General features: G+C 42.2%; 1 protein-coding gene across 5 annotated transcripts in view; it reads left to right on the top strand.

Annotated features, from left to right (window-relative positions):
- Positions 1-17764, top strand: part of FOXP4 (forkhead box P4) — a 222889-nt gene that overhangs the window by 58574 nt on the left and 146551 nt on the right. For all 5 annotated transcript variants that reach the window (XM_053244009.1, XM_053244007.1, XM_053244011.1 and 2 more), the window contains exon 2: positions 1549-1765. In XM_053244009.1, the coding sequence (XP_053099984.1) occupies positions 1565-1765 (201 nt within the window). In that variant the 5' untranslated portion in view covers positions 1549-1564. The remainder of the gene's footprint in view (positions 1-1548; positions 1766-17764) is intronic.

Raw genomic sequence — 17764 nt, 5'->3', positions numbered from 1 at the left:
CGTTTGATACCATCAATGGTATCCTTCTGGGTCACCTGGGGGAGTTGGGGATAGGAGGCACTGCTTTGCAGTGGTTTCGCTCCTATCTCTTGGGCAGATTCCAGATGATGGAGCTTGGTGACAGTTGCTCTTCTAAACGAGAGCTGTTCTATGGAGTCCCTCAGGGCGCCATTCTGTCACCAATGCTTTTCAATATCTACATGAAATCACTGGGTGAGGTCAGGAGATTTGGTGCTGGGTGTTATCAGTATGCTGATTACACCCAAATCTACTTCTCTCTTTTATTTGCATCAACAGGAGATGGCGTTCATTCCCTAAATGGCTGCCTACAGGCAGTAATGGGCTGGATGAGAGATAACAAATTGAAGCTGAATCCAAGCAAGACGGAGGTGCTCATTGTAGGGGCTCAGAATCTGAGGGATGAGTTAGATCTTCCTGTGCTGTATGGAGTCATACTCCCCCAGAAGGAGCAGGTATGCAGCTTGGGGGTACTCCTGGATCCAGACCTCACCCTGGTATCTCAGGTGGAGGCTGTGGCCAGGAGTGCTTTTTATCAGCTTCGGCTGATTCGACAGCTGCGTCCATTCCTAGAGGAAGATGACCTCAGAACAGTGGTGCACCAGTTTTTAACTTCCAGCCTTGACTACTGTAATGTGCTCTATGTGGGGCTGCCTTTGTATGTAGTTTGGAAACTTCAGTTAGTTCAAAATGTGACAGCCAAGCTGATCTCTGGGACAACTTGGAGAAACCATATTATGCCTGTTCTGAAACAGCTGCACTGGCTGCCGATATGTTTCCGGGCAAAATACAAAGTGCTGGTTATTACCTTTAAAGCCCTGAATGGCTTAGGTCCAGGTTACCTTAGAGAGTGCCTTCTTTGGTCTGATCCCCACCGCATGCAAGATCATCTGGGGAGGTCTGGCTCCAGTTGTCACCAGTTTGTTTGGTGGTGACTCAGAGGCAGGACTTCTCTGTAGCCACTCCTGGACTGTGGAATGCACTTCCTGCAGAAATCTGTAATTTGAATTCTTTATTGGCATTTAGGAGAGCCCTAAAGACCTATCTTTTCGGCCTGGCCTTCCAGGGTTTTAAATTTGTTTTAGAGGGTTTTTAATAATGTTTTGAATAGTTTTATTTGCCCTGAGCTATTCTGTAAGGGCGGTCTAGAAATCAAACAAACAAATACATAAATAAATGCTGTATGAGCTGAAGCAAGCAGGCTCAAGGTTAGTTTGATAGGGGAAGTGCTCGTAACAGCTAAGCAGTTATGTTCCTATAAAAGTTTCACCAAGTAAAAAGAAGAAGCTGCTGTTTCTACTAGCTGTGTTAAGAACTTTGTGGGGCACAGCTGCTCACTGGCAAATATCTCATCAGTTACGTTATGGCATATATGCATTAGGAGTTTCTGGTGGTAGTTTGAGAACCCTTAAAAAGAAGGATGTCTCTCTTAGTTAAGTCACAGCAGCATTCAGGAGGGTGATGTCTCTCTTGTATAGCTTCAGCGCATAACTTTGCTCAGAGGTCTTGTTGCTTCTTTCCACGCTGCAGGTGCTGCTAGCAAGTCATGATGGTTGAATCTGCTTCGGAGACAATACGTTCCGCTCCCTCCAGTCAGAATGGGGTCAGCAGTCTAAACAATCCAACTGATGGAGGTGGAGGTGGCGGTGGTGGTGGAGGAGGAGGATGTGGAAGAGAGGGAGGAGCCAGTGGAGAAACCAATGGAGAGATGAGCCCAGTGGAACTTCTGCATTTTCAGCAGCAACAGGTAGCACGTACTTGGTTATTAGTTACTCCTTATCTCTTTAGGTCTCCTAGCTATTGAGTGCTTCTCTCAGAACTTCTTGAGGAGTGAGTTATTTTAAAGTGGACCCTCATTCTTCTTTTACCCTCTGTTGCATTCTGATGGCAACAGAGAATGGTTGCAGAGAAGATAACTGGAAAGAGAATAAATCCTGCACAGGATGGGCTGGTTGGTCAGATCAGTTATGGGTAATCTGTTGCGGTCAGTCCTTCAGCCACATGTGGTACCTTGCCTCCATAGAGATTCTTTCATCACATTTTAACTGTGGTGAATATTTTCCATGGAAGTATTCCATGGGAAATGTGAATAATTTAGGTCTTCATTATGTGGTCCTTAAATCAACACCCCAACATACATACTTGTGAGCAGTGTTTGATCCCCACATATATTCTTTCTTTTTCTTGCATCTGTCATAATTAATATCGATTAGTCATGCTTATATACATTACATGTGTGTATCTGTGTGGTGTGGCTCTGAAAATATTTTGGAGAAAGACAAAAACAAAAAAGGGCTACTCAATACCCACATATACATGTATTTATATTTAAGAATATGTATGCATATGGTTTCTACAAGGTCCCTGCAAGTATATGTAAATACTTGCAAGTTAGCTTTCAAAACAAACTTTAGGGAAAACATAAATTTTCTTTGTTGGATACTAAATAAGGCAATGAGCCCAACCTCATACAGAGATCGCCTCCCTAAGCCATAAATTCCAGCGTGAAAGCTGTAAAAAATTGCTGTGTCTGATAGTTTAGTAGCGAGCACTGTAAATCCATTACCTGAATAACAGCCGTTTCTCACGCAGTTAAGCCACTGTTCCCCTGATCTGAAGGGTAATCATGCGTGTCATGCTTCTCGGAGTCACCCCTGCTGAATGAAAGAGACGCAGTTCTCCCCTCCTTCAGAGGTGTGTGTGTGTGTGTGTGTGTGTGTGGCTGTAATAAGGCTGTCTTCGTGGTGCCTTGGGGTTTGGCAGTGCAATTAATGTAATAGCAGTGTGGGTGAAGGGCTGTCCCAGCTGTGGTAACCAGATGTGTGTTCACTTGTGGCCCAAGTAAAGTGCATCGGAGTGCTTAGTGAGAAAAAGCTCCCCTGTTGAGCCTGATGCTTTTGGGTCTGCGCTGCTGTGTTGGTCATGATTTAATGCCAGTAATTGGTCAGGACACAGAGTTTCCTCATATAATGTGTGTGGTGTGCTTGGTGTCAGTTGTCATGTTTTGTCCCCCTCTCATGTGGAAGACTGCTAGAATTTCTTGTATGTTTCAGTGTTGTAACACTTGTGAGCAGCTTACCGTGTGGTTTGGCTTGACACAATAGTGTGTGTATGCCACTGTTGTAGAGACTTGCCCCATGCTACTGAAATGTCTCATGCTATGCTCACATTTTTTTTAGGGCGGGAACTGGGACAAGGTCACACACACAAGTCTATCGTTTCTTGATCTATGGACCAATTCTCTTGAAGAAGTGCATGCGAAAAATGTCCTTTCAGAATTAGGCAGCCATGTGAATTTTTCTGGAATGCTCTTGAGCAGGACTCGAGTATTCTCCTGCTTGCAGATACTTCTTAAATAGCCTCATGGATAATGAGTTCTTACAGGATGTTTTCACATTTGTCAGTCTGTGGGAATCTTTCCAAGATCACTCAAGGGAAGGCAAACATTAATTGGGAACCAGCTCTCTACCATTCCAAGGTAAAGGAAAGGAAATCATGGGTAATAACGCCAGTCTCTTATTGTTTTGTTTGTTCTGCCTTACCAAACTAAGTGCAGAATCTGCTAATATGTACCCTGCAGCCATCCCTTTCAGATTGATCTATAATGTACTTTTAGATATGTTTGGTTCCCTTTCCTTCTGTGTTATTTGCTGTATAATCAATGTTCATGGCTATATTCTGATACTCAGATATGCTTTTTAACTTTTAGTAGATGTTGCCCAGGGAGGAGCAGGGAAGGGAGTTTCTTTCAGTTGCAATACTTGAGTGAAGATATGTCATTTTGGGCAGTCCCATAGGAGTACTTGAAATATCTTAACTGCTCCCATTTATCTGTCCTAGGAGTATATATATGTGTGAGTGCTTATATTTATTAATAATTCTAATACACATGCGTGTGTGTGTGTGTGCATGTGCGCACACTCTCTCTCGCTCTCTCTCTCTCCTAAGAATAAATGGGAACAGCTAAACTGTTTCAAGCGTATTAGGGGATTGCTCCAAATTACATATCTTCATACAAATGTTGCCATTGAGTGTAACTTCTCATTCCTTCTCACCTCCACCCAGCTTCCCAGGCACCTTCTGCTTGGGTCTCTGTGGAGTGGGATATAGCACTGAACATGAAAGGGAAAGTAAGCAATACTATTTGTGCTTTCTTCTCTCTCAGCAATGAGAAAGCTAAGATTGAGTAAGAATTAGTTTCCCACAACTACTCCTCCCAAATATGTAGCTTAACTATAAAGGAAGATAATTTGGGGGGGAGATAATCATCCCAAATAATTTTTGCTTTTACTCGAACTTTTCCCCTGATGTTGCATATAATTAACCTGTGGAACTCACTGGTGTGAGACAATACTTAAAGGCAAAGGAAAATTCTGAACACAGATGGTATCTGCAGTGACAGTAGCTTGGATGAGAGCCATTGGTGCCATCAATCTTCATGCTTCAGGGAACAAACTGAGCAGCAGCTGGGGTCAGTAATAAATGTCCCCATATATAGAGTTTTGCACAATTAGGTGCTTCATGAAGGATTTACACCTTTTTCAGTAGCATCCTATGTCTGCCCCTGTTTAAAGAGGATATTGAGCCATTGGTCTGTTCCTGTCTGACAACTCCTGTCTCTTTCTTGAACTTCAGATCCCAAATGTGCCTTTTTCTCTGTCTCTCATTTGAAGGCCACCCTAATTCCCAAGAAGAGGAGAACTAGCAATACAGCAAGTATAATATAAAGGAGAGGTTAGAAGGGAAAGGTTTGTTCACATGTTATGCTGACAAAACCCTTTGTTACCTCAAGAGTTACAAGCTACAAGAAGAATTAAGGTCCTGGATGTTACAAGACTCTAGAAAATACTAGTCACTAATGATTACTTCTTCCAGAGGAAGAATAGTGAAGGCCCCCAAATTTGGGAAGAGATATTAAAATCTTCTGCTTAAAGCTAATCTGTGTTAGGGAAGCTCTGGACATACCATTTCTATGTTAAGCCATTTATGTATGCACAGTGTGCAATACCACACATACAAGTGTGCATATGGCTCCTCCCCTTTACCATCTATATATTTAATTCTCTTGGGACCATGTGTGCCCAGGATTTGGTGGCGGAACTCTCGTGACACGCTGCAAGAGTTCAAGACTGAGGGAAACGTCAGTTGGGGGTTGGAGGAAGCTGAAGGGGTGCTGCTCTGGTGGCTGGGGGCAGCTAGCGAGGGGCGGCGAGAGAAGAGGCAGTGAGCGGCTGAGCCGCGCCTCCAAGAAGAGCCCCGCTGGGCAGGTGGGCGGCGGCAGGCTCCCGAAAATGGCCAGGCGGAGGCTGGCGCAGCAACTGGGGCTGTTGTGGCAGGCATGCGGGCTGGAAGGCGGGAGAGTGGTGGAGGCGGAGGCGGGCCTTGGCAAAGGAGACGGCCAGCGGGCGAAAATGACTGGGAATAGATTGGGGCGGAAGGGGGGGAAGCGGCGAGGAGAGACTAGCAGCGCAGATGCTGTGTGCTGGTTCAGCTAGTGTTATAAGAATTCACTGGAACTGTTCTGATTATAAATGTGTTTCTATATGTGGTGTTGCACATACATATGCAAATGAAAAACAGCTGATTCTGACAGGAGCTAGACCAAACATCTAGTCTGCCTTGGCTGACACAGCACTCCTTTGTTTACCTGAGTCGTCTCCTGAAATTTGAGTATTGGACTTTATTGAACATTCTGGATCTGATCGTGTTTGAGAGGCACAGTGCCTTTATCCAAGCTAATGGGCAGAATCTGGTAAGTGTACCCACACAGTGCTTGTTTCTAGGATTGGATGCTGTTTGTTTACAGAATGCAGTTCATCCACATGACCAGCTGGCATATTTGGTGTGGGCATGTCCTGGGCCAAAATGTGTCTACCTTCTTCTGGAATACTTCTGGTTGTATGCTACAGTGCTCAGTCAGGAGCATATGAAGCTTCTCCACAGCTCTATCCTGAATACTTATGGTATACTTATTAAATATACTTATTGAAACACTCTCCCACCCAAGATACATAGCCTTTGGCTTGCACAATGTGCTGAGTTGCCTTTTAGAGGTGGCTATTCAGTACTGCACCCTGTCCCTTCTCCAGAGGAGGAAATGGTCTTAAATGTGATTCCCATACAAGTGCCATTGAGTTAACATAAGATGATGTAACACCTAGAACATTACAAACATTTGCTAACTACACTCTATGTGGGAAGGAAGTGTATTAACCATCTTTCCACAGAGACAATGTGAGACACAGAGCAGGGTTTATAACTGACAATTCATTGACTTGCAGGCCTCTGCATGACCTGTTAGAAGATGCCTCGGTTTTAATTATTCTTTATGGATTCATAAAGAAGTTACGGCTATGAGCCTGCTGATGAGAGCGTTGCTTCATTGAAGAGAGCTATTCAAGGCATATATTTTAGGGTACATTTTGAAGATCACACTAGAGGATTTTGTTGTGGTCATTCCAGCTGTTGTGCAGGTATAACATGTTCTCTCCACCTCTTTCCAGGCAGACAGAGTACCCAACTCCTGAGCTTATGGTAAACAAGGCCTGGAAACGTGAGCTGGGCTGTGGAGTAATGAGGTGACAGAAGGAGAGAGAGATAAACAGAGAGAGTCAGAAGTCAGGCATCTGACAGGAGTTTAGACTGAAACAAACAGCACCGGCAAGAGAGCACACGTCACTTTTGAACAAGACGGAGTGTCTGTTTCCATGCAACGGGCAGAGCTGAAGAGCTTGTTTAAATAGAGATGAAAGGAACAAGGAGGCTGTGTGACCTGCAGCTAGCGTTTGGTCCTGAGGCTAGAGAAAGGGGTGGGTGAGATAGAAAAGGGAAGAAGGAAGTTGCTGAAGGATGGCTGAAGAAAGAAATCTAGGAAGGGCAAGTGGGAACCTTGAGTGCTCAGTGCCGATGTTGGGAAGTTCAGCTATTCTTGGGGGTGCTTAATTTTTGGTTTGCAAAAAGACATCCATTTATCCAAGGGTAAAGTAGAGGTTCCAACATCTGATTTGACAACCAAGTATCCATTGTGACCTCTGACTGACAGACTCCATTGCTGTTATATGGCTTAGGAAAGAATTTGTGAGCCTAAGATTTCATCTCCTAGGGTTTTTTTTACTGATCATGTTTAACTCCAGTAGATTATATTGTCTTTTCTGGAACCTTGTTAGCCAATGCAAAATGGAATCACACTGAAAACACTATCTTTCTATAAAAGGTCAGACATACTTTGGTGTCTCTGGAAGCTGGTCAGTTCCTTCCAGCCTCATAGTAACAGTGCTTGTGGGTGCTGAAACTCGTAGGTTCTCACCTCTTTTCCTACCATCAAGGAATCTTTCTCCTATGAAGCCTGCCCTGTCCTACCCTTCCAATTTGATACAAGGCAGACTCTAAAACAAAACACTGCCTGCTGTTGTTAGGAACACAGTATAGCCATAGTATGATTTCCTTTTTAAATTGCCATTCTTTTTCTCTGTAATGTGTCCAGTCTTTAATTAGATTGTGAGCCTGTCTCATTCTACAGTACTCAGTTTTAGGCACTTAGTTGTTGTTTTATAATGTTGTTGGTTTTTTACTTCTGCTTCTACAATCATGTTGAAACCATTGCTTTGAAGAACACATATGACATCACTTTGTGACCATGCGTGCTGTGATAAAAGGTCTGTGGTGCTGTTGAATGTGGAAGCAGTAATGTTTAAATGCTCCTTACTACTCATGTTCACAACTGTGCAGAGAATGTATACTAGCACCCGAACTAGCAATAGTGGTCTTGCATGCACACTTTACAATTATCTGCATGTGGTAAGGAGTGGTGTTGAGGCAGAGTGACTTAAATCAAGGTGATTTTAAGTCCCTCTTATATATCTCCAGGTGAGGGCAGGGGAACCAATTTTATGCAATTGATGTAAATCAATATTTTGCAACCAGAAGCAAGGGCTGGTGGTGGTTAGTGGGAAAATTAGCGTTCTCCATGAAATGGAAGGTAAATGTCCTTATTCTTTAGTAAGTAAAGGCATAAATATTTATAATGGGAATACTGACTGAGCTAATAAAAGAGATGAAGTAGTTACTAGGCATAAAATAGGAGGGAAACATCACCCAGATGGATAAGTGGATGACACCTGTGGTGACTTGTCAGTAGTTTCTGGCCCCCAGTATCAAGCCATGATAGAAGCAGGATTCTCCTACATGATTTTTTTTCCTGTATGGCAGTGGAAAGTGACATTTTCCTCCATAGTTCTCTTTACAAGGAAAAGCAGTCTTTTAAAAGGAGGTCATAAAATTCAGTTTTCAATTATTGTGTTTGCATTAAGTTCGAATTAAAATTGATACCAGATTATTTCAAAGAGAAGCGTTTATATATATATATATATATATATATATATATATATATATATATAAAAAAATTTATATACCGCCTAGTATAGAAATCTCTAGGCGCTGTACAAAATTAAAACATAATATAAAATATAACACATTTAAAATTCGTGAAAAGATAAAAATCATAATAGATAAAATCACATTACAGTTTAAAATTTGGTCTCAGTTGATGGCCTGGGAAAATAGGTATGTCTTCAAGGTTCTCCTAAAAACAAAGAAGAGAGAAGGAGATGCTTTTATTTCAGTAGGGAGTGCGTTCCAAATATATGTGTGTATATATTTATATAGGGAGCACATTCCAAATATAAATAAGTGTGTGTAGATAGAGTTTTATATGATTTCCTCATATAGCTCTACCATGAATTGCAGCTTTTTCAGTGGCCTGCAAAAGCAAACAGATCTGTTTGGCCCTTAGTAAACTGCTTATGGAAGGAGAAACTCAGGCAATGATACCCCAAATTTCAGTAATGAATCAGATGGATTAAAAGTGACTACAGCCTTGGTAACTATTCACCTTCCTAAAAGTTGCCAGACCATCTGTCTAGGAGTCAAATGTGTTTCTGTCCTGATTGTGGTCACTAAAAAAAGGGGGGGGGAGATGATGATTCTGGGTACAATTCTTCTTCATAGAGCACTCTTAGAAAAGATTACCTCTATAGGAAATTTACATCTATGACTAGCGCACTGAATACAGGCATGTGTTCTGTGGCTGTGTTTAAATCAAAAGTGTATTTCCATTTGGATCCACTTGTACTCCTTGATGAGCCTGGTATGATCCAGTAAAATAGCATTTATAGTATACATGTTTTGTGATTTCCATTCATAATTTAGAGGACTAGGGGTGAGCCCTTGATTCTAGTCAACCCGGATCTGGAAATGTGGCTCTAACAATATGTAGTGTATGCCATATTAATTCTGAAATGTGTTCAGTTTTAAAGTAATTCTGGAGTGTCTATTTATATTCCTGCCTAGTGTCTTATGCCAGAAGAGTCTGTATATTTCTAGACTGAAGACTGCTTTAGCTTACAGTAAACATACAGTTGTTGTATTGTAATCTGGCTGCTCTGAATGTGCCCTAGGGAACTGGGAGAGCAACTCCCACTCTACACGGAGTAGAGTATTAGAAGCAATTTCCAGCAAGGCTTCCGCAGACCCTTTCTGAAGAGAGTGGAAAGAATGGAGGAATCACTTCTCAGCTTTCTCTAGCAAATTTGATGGTTTTTTTGGGGGGAAATCCTTATGTTTCAATAGTGGGGCCTAGCTCAGAAAGTCCTGGAATTCAATAGCGCGCGCTTACATTGTGGCAAGGGTCATGGGAGGGGAAAGGTCAGCCAGGGTCATGGGAGGGTTGCCTAGCGTCTGGGAACTCCCACAGTGGTTGCTGTGGGAACATCAAGAGACCTCCAGTGTGCTAACATCCTGTAACGAGATTCAAAAGAGCTCCAGTCTTTGCACATTAATGAGTTTTTAAGTTGGGGGCTAAGTCTTCCCCTCCAGAATACCACCTTACCAAATACAGATCCTCTTTAATCCTTCGAAATGAGGAGCATTGCAGAGTGGAGACCAAGGCGGTGTGGTGAAAAATAACCTCCACCCTACTTAGTACAACAGGATGGGGAAGGGGAGGAGGAAGAATCCTCCAAAACCCAGGGCAATAGGCTTGTGCTGTGGACTGAACCATACTGCCCATTGACTGCTCTTGACTTCCCTGGGAGACACCGTTGAGAACATCTGGAGAAGAGATTAACCCTTCAGAGGCAATATTGCTTGATTGTGTTAGCTGTCATGTGTCAAAGCTATAGCTACCAAATTCCCCTAACTAGCTGGAAGGAAGATAAAGTGGGCTAGCTGAGTCTTGTTCTAAAAACCAACATTTAAATCTCAATGGACTTTGAGATCAGGAGTTATGTTTGATCTGCTTGGAACAGTTTCTATGGCCCATTTTCTCATTGTGAGGGTCTTGACTAGATGTATTCAAAAACATCTGTGCCAACATTTTGGGCAGCTCGTGATGGTGTAGGGGTAAGCACATTGTTACAGTGAGTTGTTTTTAAATAAAGTGACTTGTGAAACATGTTCACACAAATTTGAAGTTCCAAGTGTAGCACTGTAACAGCACTGCCAGATATCAGAATATCTTCTGAGGAAGAGCTTCCGTCTTGCTGATTCTTGCTTTTGTGAAGCTCAGAGGACCAACCTTCCTACAACACATACCCTGGGTGAAGAATTTGGTCACTGCTGATCTGAATTATACTGGATCCTGTATTTTTAGGATAGTAGCTCTTGTATTGGGCATGTCCGACATGTGAAAACAGGTTTGATAATAGCTAGGTTCTGTTAATTATGCATCAGATCTAGTTTAACATGAATTCTGCCTATTTTTGTTGGGCTCTAGCTCCAACTGTGGACTGCTAGAAACTAGTGAGGCCAATTCCTGTTGGCCTTTGTATACTTTTTTTAAAAAATTAAGATCCATGAGAACGTCCTCTCCCTCAGAGCACCCAGAATTAGGGATGTGCACGAACCATGGTTTGAGCACTTTTGAGGGAGGGGGAGTAGGAACTTTAAGAAAAAGAGCAGACCCTTACCTGATTTGCAGCCACCCCATGCAGCTTCCTGCTGGCTAGGCCCATATTTCAATAAGCCCCACATGGCACCAGCAAACACATGGTATCTGTGTATGCGCAGGTGCCATTTGCATGGTCAGCACTGAGTTGCTCCCCATGCAAATGGTGCCTGCACATGTGTGGATGCCATGTGTGTGCTGGCACCATGCAGGGGTTATTGGGATTTTCGCCACCCTAGCAAGAAGCTGCATGGGGTGATGGCGAACAGGTAAGGATCTGCTCTCCTTTTTCTTAAAGTTCCTGGTCCCCCTGCCCAAAAGGTGTTTGAACTGGGGTTCAAACCACAGTTTGTGCACTTCCCTACCCAGAATGATAGTGGTGTAAGTGACTAGATTAAATGAATGAGTGTGCCCTGCTGTATGGAAGAGAAATGTACTGCATGAAGCGCTCGCACTGGAAAGTACTCAATTCAATTTTTTAAAGTGAAGAAAATACTATCTCAACTGTTTTGAAATAGCATGGGCATGATATATGAGTGTGGAGAGGTCTAGTGTCAACAGTAATGCCATCAACACTATCTCTTAAGTGCCAATAATGGTTGCACAGCTACCTTTCCATGATGCAGTTACAGAGCAATGAACATGCTAACCATGGGGAAGAACTGCATTTAAAGAGGGATGCTGAAATGCAGGTGGAATGCTTGATCCCCAGAACAGAGGTTTAATCTAGAGTGTGGGGGAGAGAGGGGATGAAGAAGGGTGAATATGGCGGTGACTGACTAATGGTTGGGAGATTTACAATAATATGTGTTGGCCTTTTATGCAGTGCTTTACAAAAATCTACTTGTATCTGAATTAGGAACTTTCTTTTTTATGTTCTTGCTTTCACCCCCAACCTCCCAATTCTGTATGAAACACAGCAAATCTACTTCTAAAGGGATTCCATACAACTGTACAAATAGTTCAAGAGCTTACTAATGTAGTAGTGGAATTGGTACTAAAACAATTATTTTGGCTCTTGTAACTTATTTCCTAGTCTTGCTATACTCTTTTTAAAGTTTTGGACTTTAAAAGAAGTCAGTTTAAAAAAAAAAAAACAATACAAGTTGTCTAGCCTTTTCTATTACTGAGAACATTTTGAAAATGCTGCTGAAATGTCACCTAAAGTCTCAAAAAATAAATGTTAAAAGCCCCAAAGGGGAATATTTGAGATATTTCCTTCCATCCAGATTCCAAAATAGCATTTGCTTTTGCAAGCATAGGATTTATTGCATTTGAAATTTAGGGCTTGAAGCAGAGGGAGAAATTTTGGAAATCTTCTGGCTCTTGTTCAGGTGTAATAGCTGAAGATTTTCAAAGGAAGTGGTCACCTAGCATTCAAAAATCAATTGGTAGTGGTTGGACACCCTGTTGTTTTAAGTACCCAAAGAAAGCCCGCAAAACTATCTTGTCCCATTTTTAGAAATTGACAACTTTTCTCTCTATTATCTTGTTGATTCCTGGTAGCTGTCTTTCCAAATAGCAATATAATAATGGCCCATCTGGAAAAGTCATTTCATCTATACACTATAATGTTTGTCATAAAATGTTGAAAAATATGAAACAGACATATGTTGCATAAATGTTAAGAAGTTAAATGAAAGTGAGTCTCCAAAATGGAAAGGGGTGTGTGTGTATAAATAGATAGGAAAGTTAAGGTCCATGTGCTGATGGTGGTACAGTAACTTGAGTTTGTAAAGCTTTGTTCAATGAAACTGTGTGATATATTATTATTGGAGTGTTTAAGATAAAAATGAAAGGCAAAGCACTTAAGTCAACCTCATCTCTCTGGCTGTGCCTAATTTATATTTAATATTTGAACATAATTTTTTTTTTGAAAGATGGGGTGGAAAGGAGCTGTCTAGTTCCAACTGAACCTGTTTCTTCTGCTCTTCACTAGTAGAAGGGATGTTACTAACCCAGAAGAATGACAGATTCATGACAAGAGTCCCGACACACATGCAGAGATAGTATTATGCCTAAAAGGTGGTCAGTTTAGACTGAGACTCCAAAAGGATTTTTTTTTTTTTGCTTGAAGAAAAAACATCATAATTTGAAGAATCTGGCCATATGATAGTGTAAGTTTCTGAAACCATTTGGTTCTGATAATATAAAAGTAGGTAGGTAAATGTGCCTTTCACTGTCCATTGTGTATTGATAATAGCCAGTCCAAAATATGTTTGCAAGTGCTTTAATACTTCTCAATCTGGAATGTGATAATGTTACTCTTATGAGGCTAATATAAAATAATAGGCAGACTTTTCAAAAAAGTCTTTTTGGGTAAAATGAAGGAGAGGAAAAGGCAGAACATTTCTGTGTATGATTTTCTTCAGCTTTCCTCTGGATTAATTTTTTTATAGTTGTGTAAACCATTAAAACCTTGATCTCATCCAGGTGGGAAGTTCATTTTGAAATCTTCAAAGGAAGAAGAGTGTAAAATCCTCACTCTTTTTCTTTTCTTTTCAGGGTTCAGCTGACTTTTAGAATCTGTTGTAGTACTTATTTTAATATTACACACAGTTATATTGCTGAATAAAGAAATAGAAAATAATTTTGGCCATTTTTTAAAAAGCACTGCATTGGGAAATGCATCTACCAGCTATAAGAAAAGGCCTATTTGGAGGTATCATTTAGTACTTAATGGTACTAAATGGTCCTGTTGGAACATATATAGATGCAAAATAATTGATTACTAGCCGACCCTGCACAGAGCATCTGTGTGCTCTTTCGGGCCGGCGGTTACCTCCCCCCCCCCCGCCCCAGTCTCCGCTTCCAGGCCCAGCCACCTTTCCTGCCACTTCTGCCCCCCCTTTCTCCCCCCCCCCGGGCCTTGCCTCCCTTTCTGGGCCAGGCCCGCTGCCACCTCTGGCCTCCATGGCCAGGCCTGCCGTGACGGCAACCAATTCTCCTGGGTGCACCTCAGCCAATCAGGCGCGTCCGCTGCCCAGCCAATCAGCTGGGCGCTGGGACACACATTCCAAGGCACACCCAGGAGAATTATATATATAGATATAAGTTTCCCACAAAATATTGAGTAGTTAGTTACTTGCTGAATACTAGTTTTTTTGGGGGGGGGGTCCTGCTCAAGGAAACGTGGAACTGTTATATACTAGCCCCTTTTAGCAATGTCCACATGGGGTTTGGAAGAGTCATGTGGGCTTGATGTTTAGACTAGGATGAGATGCTCTAAATTAGGCTGTCCTCTTTACTCTGTCACCTTTGGCTGAAGAATGCCTGACTTTTATGGTGGGTATTGAATGGCTGGACAAGGGGTGTGTGTGTTAGAGACACATAAATTGCCTTGTAGGGAACAGAACATAAGAACAGGCCCAAAGTCTACCTTATCCAATATTCTGTTTCCCACAGTGGCCTACCAGGTGCCTCTAGGAAGCCCAAAGATGAAGGCATGTCCTCTCTCCTGCTGTCACACCCCTGCAACTGGTATTCAGAAGCATCCTGCTTCTGAGCCTGGAGATAGCCTATACCTATCAAGACCTAATAGCCATTGATAGCCATGAATTTGTCTCCTTTTTAAAGTCATCCAAGCTAGTGGCCATCACCATGTCCTATGTTCTAGAACTCCATAGATCTATTATTTGCTGTATAGGAAAGTACTTTTTGTCAGTCCTACATTTCCTGGCAGTCAGTTTCATGCAATGACCCCTGGTTCTATTGTTGTGAGATAGGGAGAAATATCTCTATCCACTTGCTCCACACCATGCATCATTTTATAAACCTCTGTCATATCTCCTCTTAGTTCACTTTCCCCCCTAAACTAAAAAGCCTGATACTGAGGGATATCAAGGTGATCCTACATGGTACATCACCAGGTTAATTCATATTTTAAGTGGATTCACTTTGCTCTTCCAGCAGGCCTTCCTGGAGAAGTGTTGTGTTGTATTGTGTTTATGTTATGTTTATGTTATAATAATAATATTGTCTCAAGCAGGCAATCATTACATCTCTTTTAAAGAAGCCTACATTAGATCCCTCAGAGTTGAGAGCAACTATAGGCCTGTCTCCAACCTCCCATGGCTGGACATGGAAATTGAGAGGGTGGTGGCCTCTCAGCTCCAGGCGGTCTTGGAGGAAACTGATTATCCAGACCCATTTCAAACTGGCTTCTGAGCGGGCTATGGGGTGGAGACTGCCTTGGTTGGTCTGATGGATGATCTTCAGTTGGGAATTGACAGAGGAAGTGTGACACTGTTGGTCCTTTTGGACCTCTCAGCAGCTTTCGATAGTATTGACCATAGTATCCTTCTGGAACGTCTGAGGGTGTTGGGGGTGGGAGGCACTGTTTTACAGTGGTTCTGCTCCTGCCTCTCGGACAAATTGCAGATGGTGTCGATTGGAGAGTGTTGCTTTTCAAAATCTGAGCTTAAGTATGGTGTCCCTCAAGGCTCCGTACTCTCTCCAATGCTTTTCAACATCTACATGAAACCGCTGGGAGAGATCATCAGGGGATTTGGAGTGGGATGTTATCAGTATGCTGATGACACCCAAATTTATTTCTCTGTGTCAACTTCTTCAGGAGATGGCATATCCTCCTTGAATGCCTGCCTGGAAGCAGTAATGGGCTGGATGAGGGAGAATAAACTGAAGCTGAATCCAGATAAAATGGAGGTACTTATTGTGCGGGGTCAGAACTCCAGAGACGATTTTGATCTACCTGTTTTAGATGGGGTCACACTTCCTCAAAAGGAACAGGTTTGCAGTCTGGGAGTACTTCTGGATCCACACCTCTCCCTGGTTTCTCAGGTTGAGGCGGTGGCCAGGGGTGCTTTCTATCAGCTCCGTCTGATACATCAGCTGAGTCCGTTTCTCAAGATCAATGACCTCAAAACAGTGGTACATTTATTGGTAACTTCCAGACTGGACTTCTGTAATGCGCTCTACGTTACCTTTGTACGTAGTCCAGAAACTTCAGTTGTTTCAGAATGCGGCAGCCAGGTTGGTCTCCGGGTCATCTCGGAGAGACCACATTACTCCCTTGTTGATGGAGCTACACTGGCTGCCAATAGGTTTCCAGGCAGAATACAAAGTGCTAGTTATAACTTATAAAGCCCTTGATGGTTTAGGCCCTGGGTATTTAAGAGAACGTCTTCTTCGTTATGTGCCCCACTTCCCATTGAGGTCACTTGAGGAGGTCCATCTCCAGTTACCGCCAGCTCATCTGGTGGCCACACAGAGACGAGCCTTCTCAGTTGCTGCCCTGAGATTGTAGAATGCGCTCCCTGCTGAGATACGATCCTCCCCATCTCTGACTATTTTTAAAAAACATCTGAAGACCCATCTCTTCACCCAAGCTTTTTCAGCTTTTTAAATTTGTAGGTTTTAATTTGCTGTTTTAAATTTTAAAACTGTTTTAACCTTTTATATTTGTTTTAATTGTTTTTATGTCATTGTTAACCTCCCAGAGATGAAGGTTTGAGTGGTATATAAGTTAAATAAATAAATGAATGAATATTATAATATAATATAATATTATAATATAATATAATATAAGCCTTTAGGCACTGGAGGTTTCCCCTCATTCCAGGGTCCTCCCTGATGGAAGAAGTCTTAATTTGGTTGCTTTTTCAAGAAGGGGGCTCATGTGCTCTGCTGTGCTAGAAATGGGGAGGTTCATGAAATTATTATTATTATCATTATTATTATTTTTACATTTATATCCCGCTCTTCCTCCAAGGAGCCCAGAGCGGTGTACTACATACTTGAGTTTCTCTTTCACAACAACCCTGTGAAGTAGGTTAGGCTGAGAGAGAAATGACTGGCCCAGAGTCACCCAGCTAGTTTCATGGCTGAATGGGGATTTGAACTCGGGTCTCTCCGGTCCTAGTCCAGCACTCTAACCACTACACCACGCTGGCACTGTTTTGGGGAGAAGTAACCTTGCTGGTCTTGAGTACCTCTCTTTGTACAGCAGGGGAGATATTGACCTGTAAAGACATTTTAAAAAGAAAGTACTTCATTTTAGAAAGATCACACAATGGCACATACCACAGGGAAGGCTTCGATGTCAGTTACTCATAACCAGTGATATTTGGAGTACTAATCGATAGGCTATCCCTCAAACTACAAAGCATTCACAGCTGTAGAAAAGATTGCATTTTCCCAGTGACAAAATATTGCATTATAAAGGCTGGGGAAATGCAGTACTTCTCTGAAGGAAGAAGTCTGGATTCCCTGAACAGCAAGCAGCTGCACACACTTACCATGTGGTGGTGGTGGTGGTGGTGGGGGGGAATCTGGAAGGCCATATCTCTTCCCTTGGTTTTGTGTGTGTGTGCGTGTATGTGTGTGTGTGAATTTGAAATTTTAAGGGAGAATATATCCTCTTTCAGCTATCCTCCTGTAACTTTTAAAATTGGATTACAGCAGTTCCTACAGATTAATTGCCTAGCAGAGTGGTGATCTTCAAACTTTTGAAGTGTAGGATTCTTCACAGCTGCGGCTCTTATTTCTTATTGTGATCTGATACTGGCAAGACTTTTTTATGTGCCCAGACACACCTGGGATTAATTGTAGACTGACTTGGTTGCTATATGTGTGCACACAAACCTTTTAGCATTTTTTGTTGTTCTGGATATTTGCAGCTATGCCATAAAGTAGTAGCTGAAAATCAGAGATGAAAAAACTACAGACAGAAACAAGCTCTTGAGCCAGAGACTTGGATCCATACTATACTGACTTGGAATCCAGAGCATAAGTCGGAACTGAAATTCACTTTGACGAATTCAATATGTTCTCAAAGCTCCAATT

Source organism: Hemicordylus capensis, chromosome 4 (assembly GCF_027244095.1).
Source record: "Hemicordylus capensis ecotype Gifberg chromosome 4, rHemCap1.1.pri, whole genome shotgun sequence".
Taxonomy (NCBI): domain Eukaryota; kingdom Metazoa; phylum Chordata; class Lepidosauria; order Squamata; family Cordylidae; genus Hemicordylus; species Hemicordylus capensis.
Note: the sequence above shows the minus strand (reverse complement) of the source record. Positions and strands in the feature narration are given on the sequence as shown.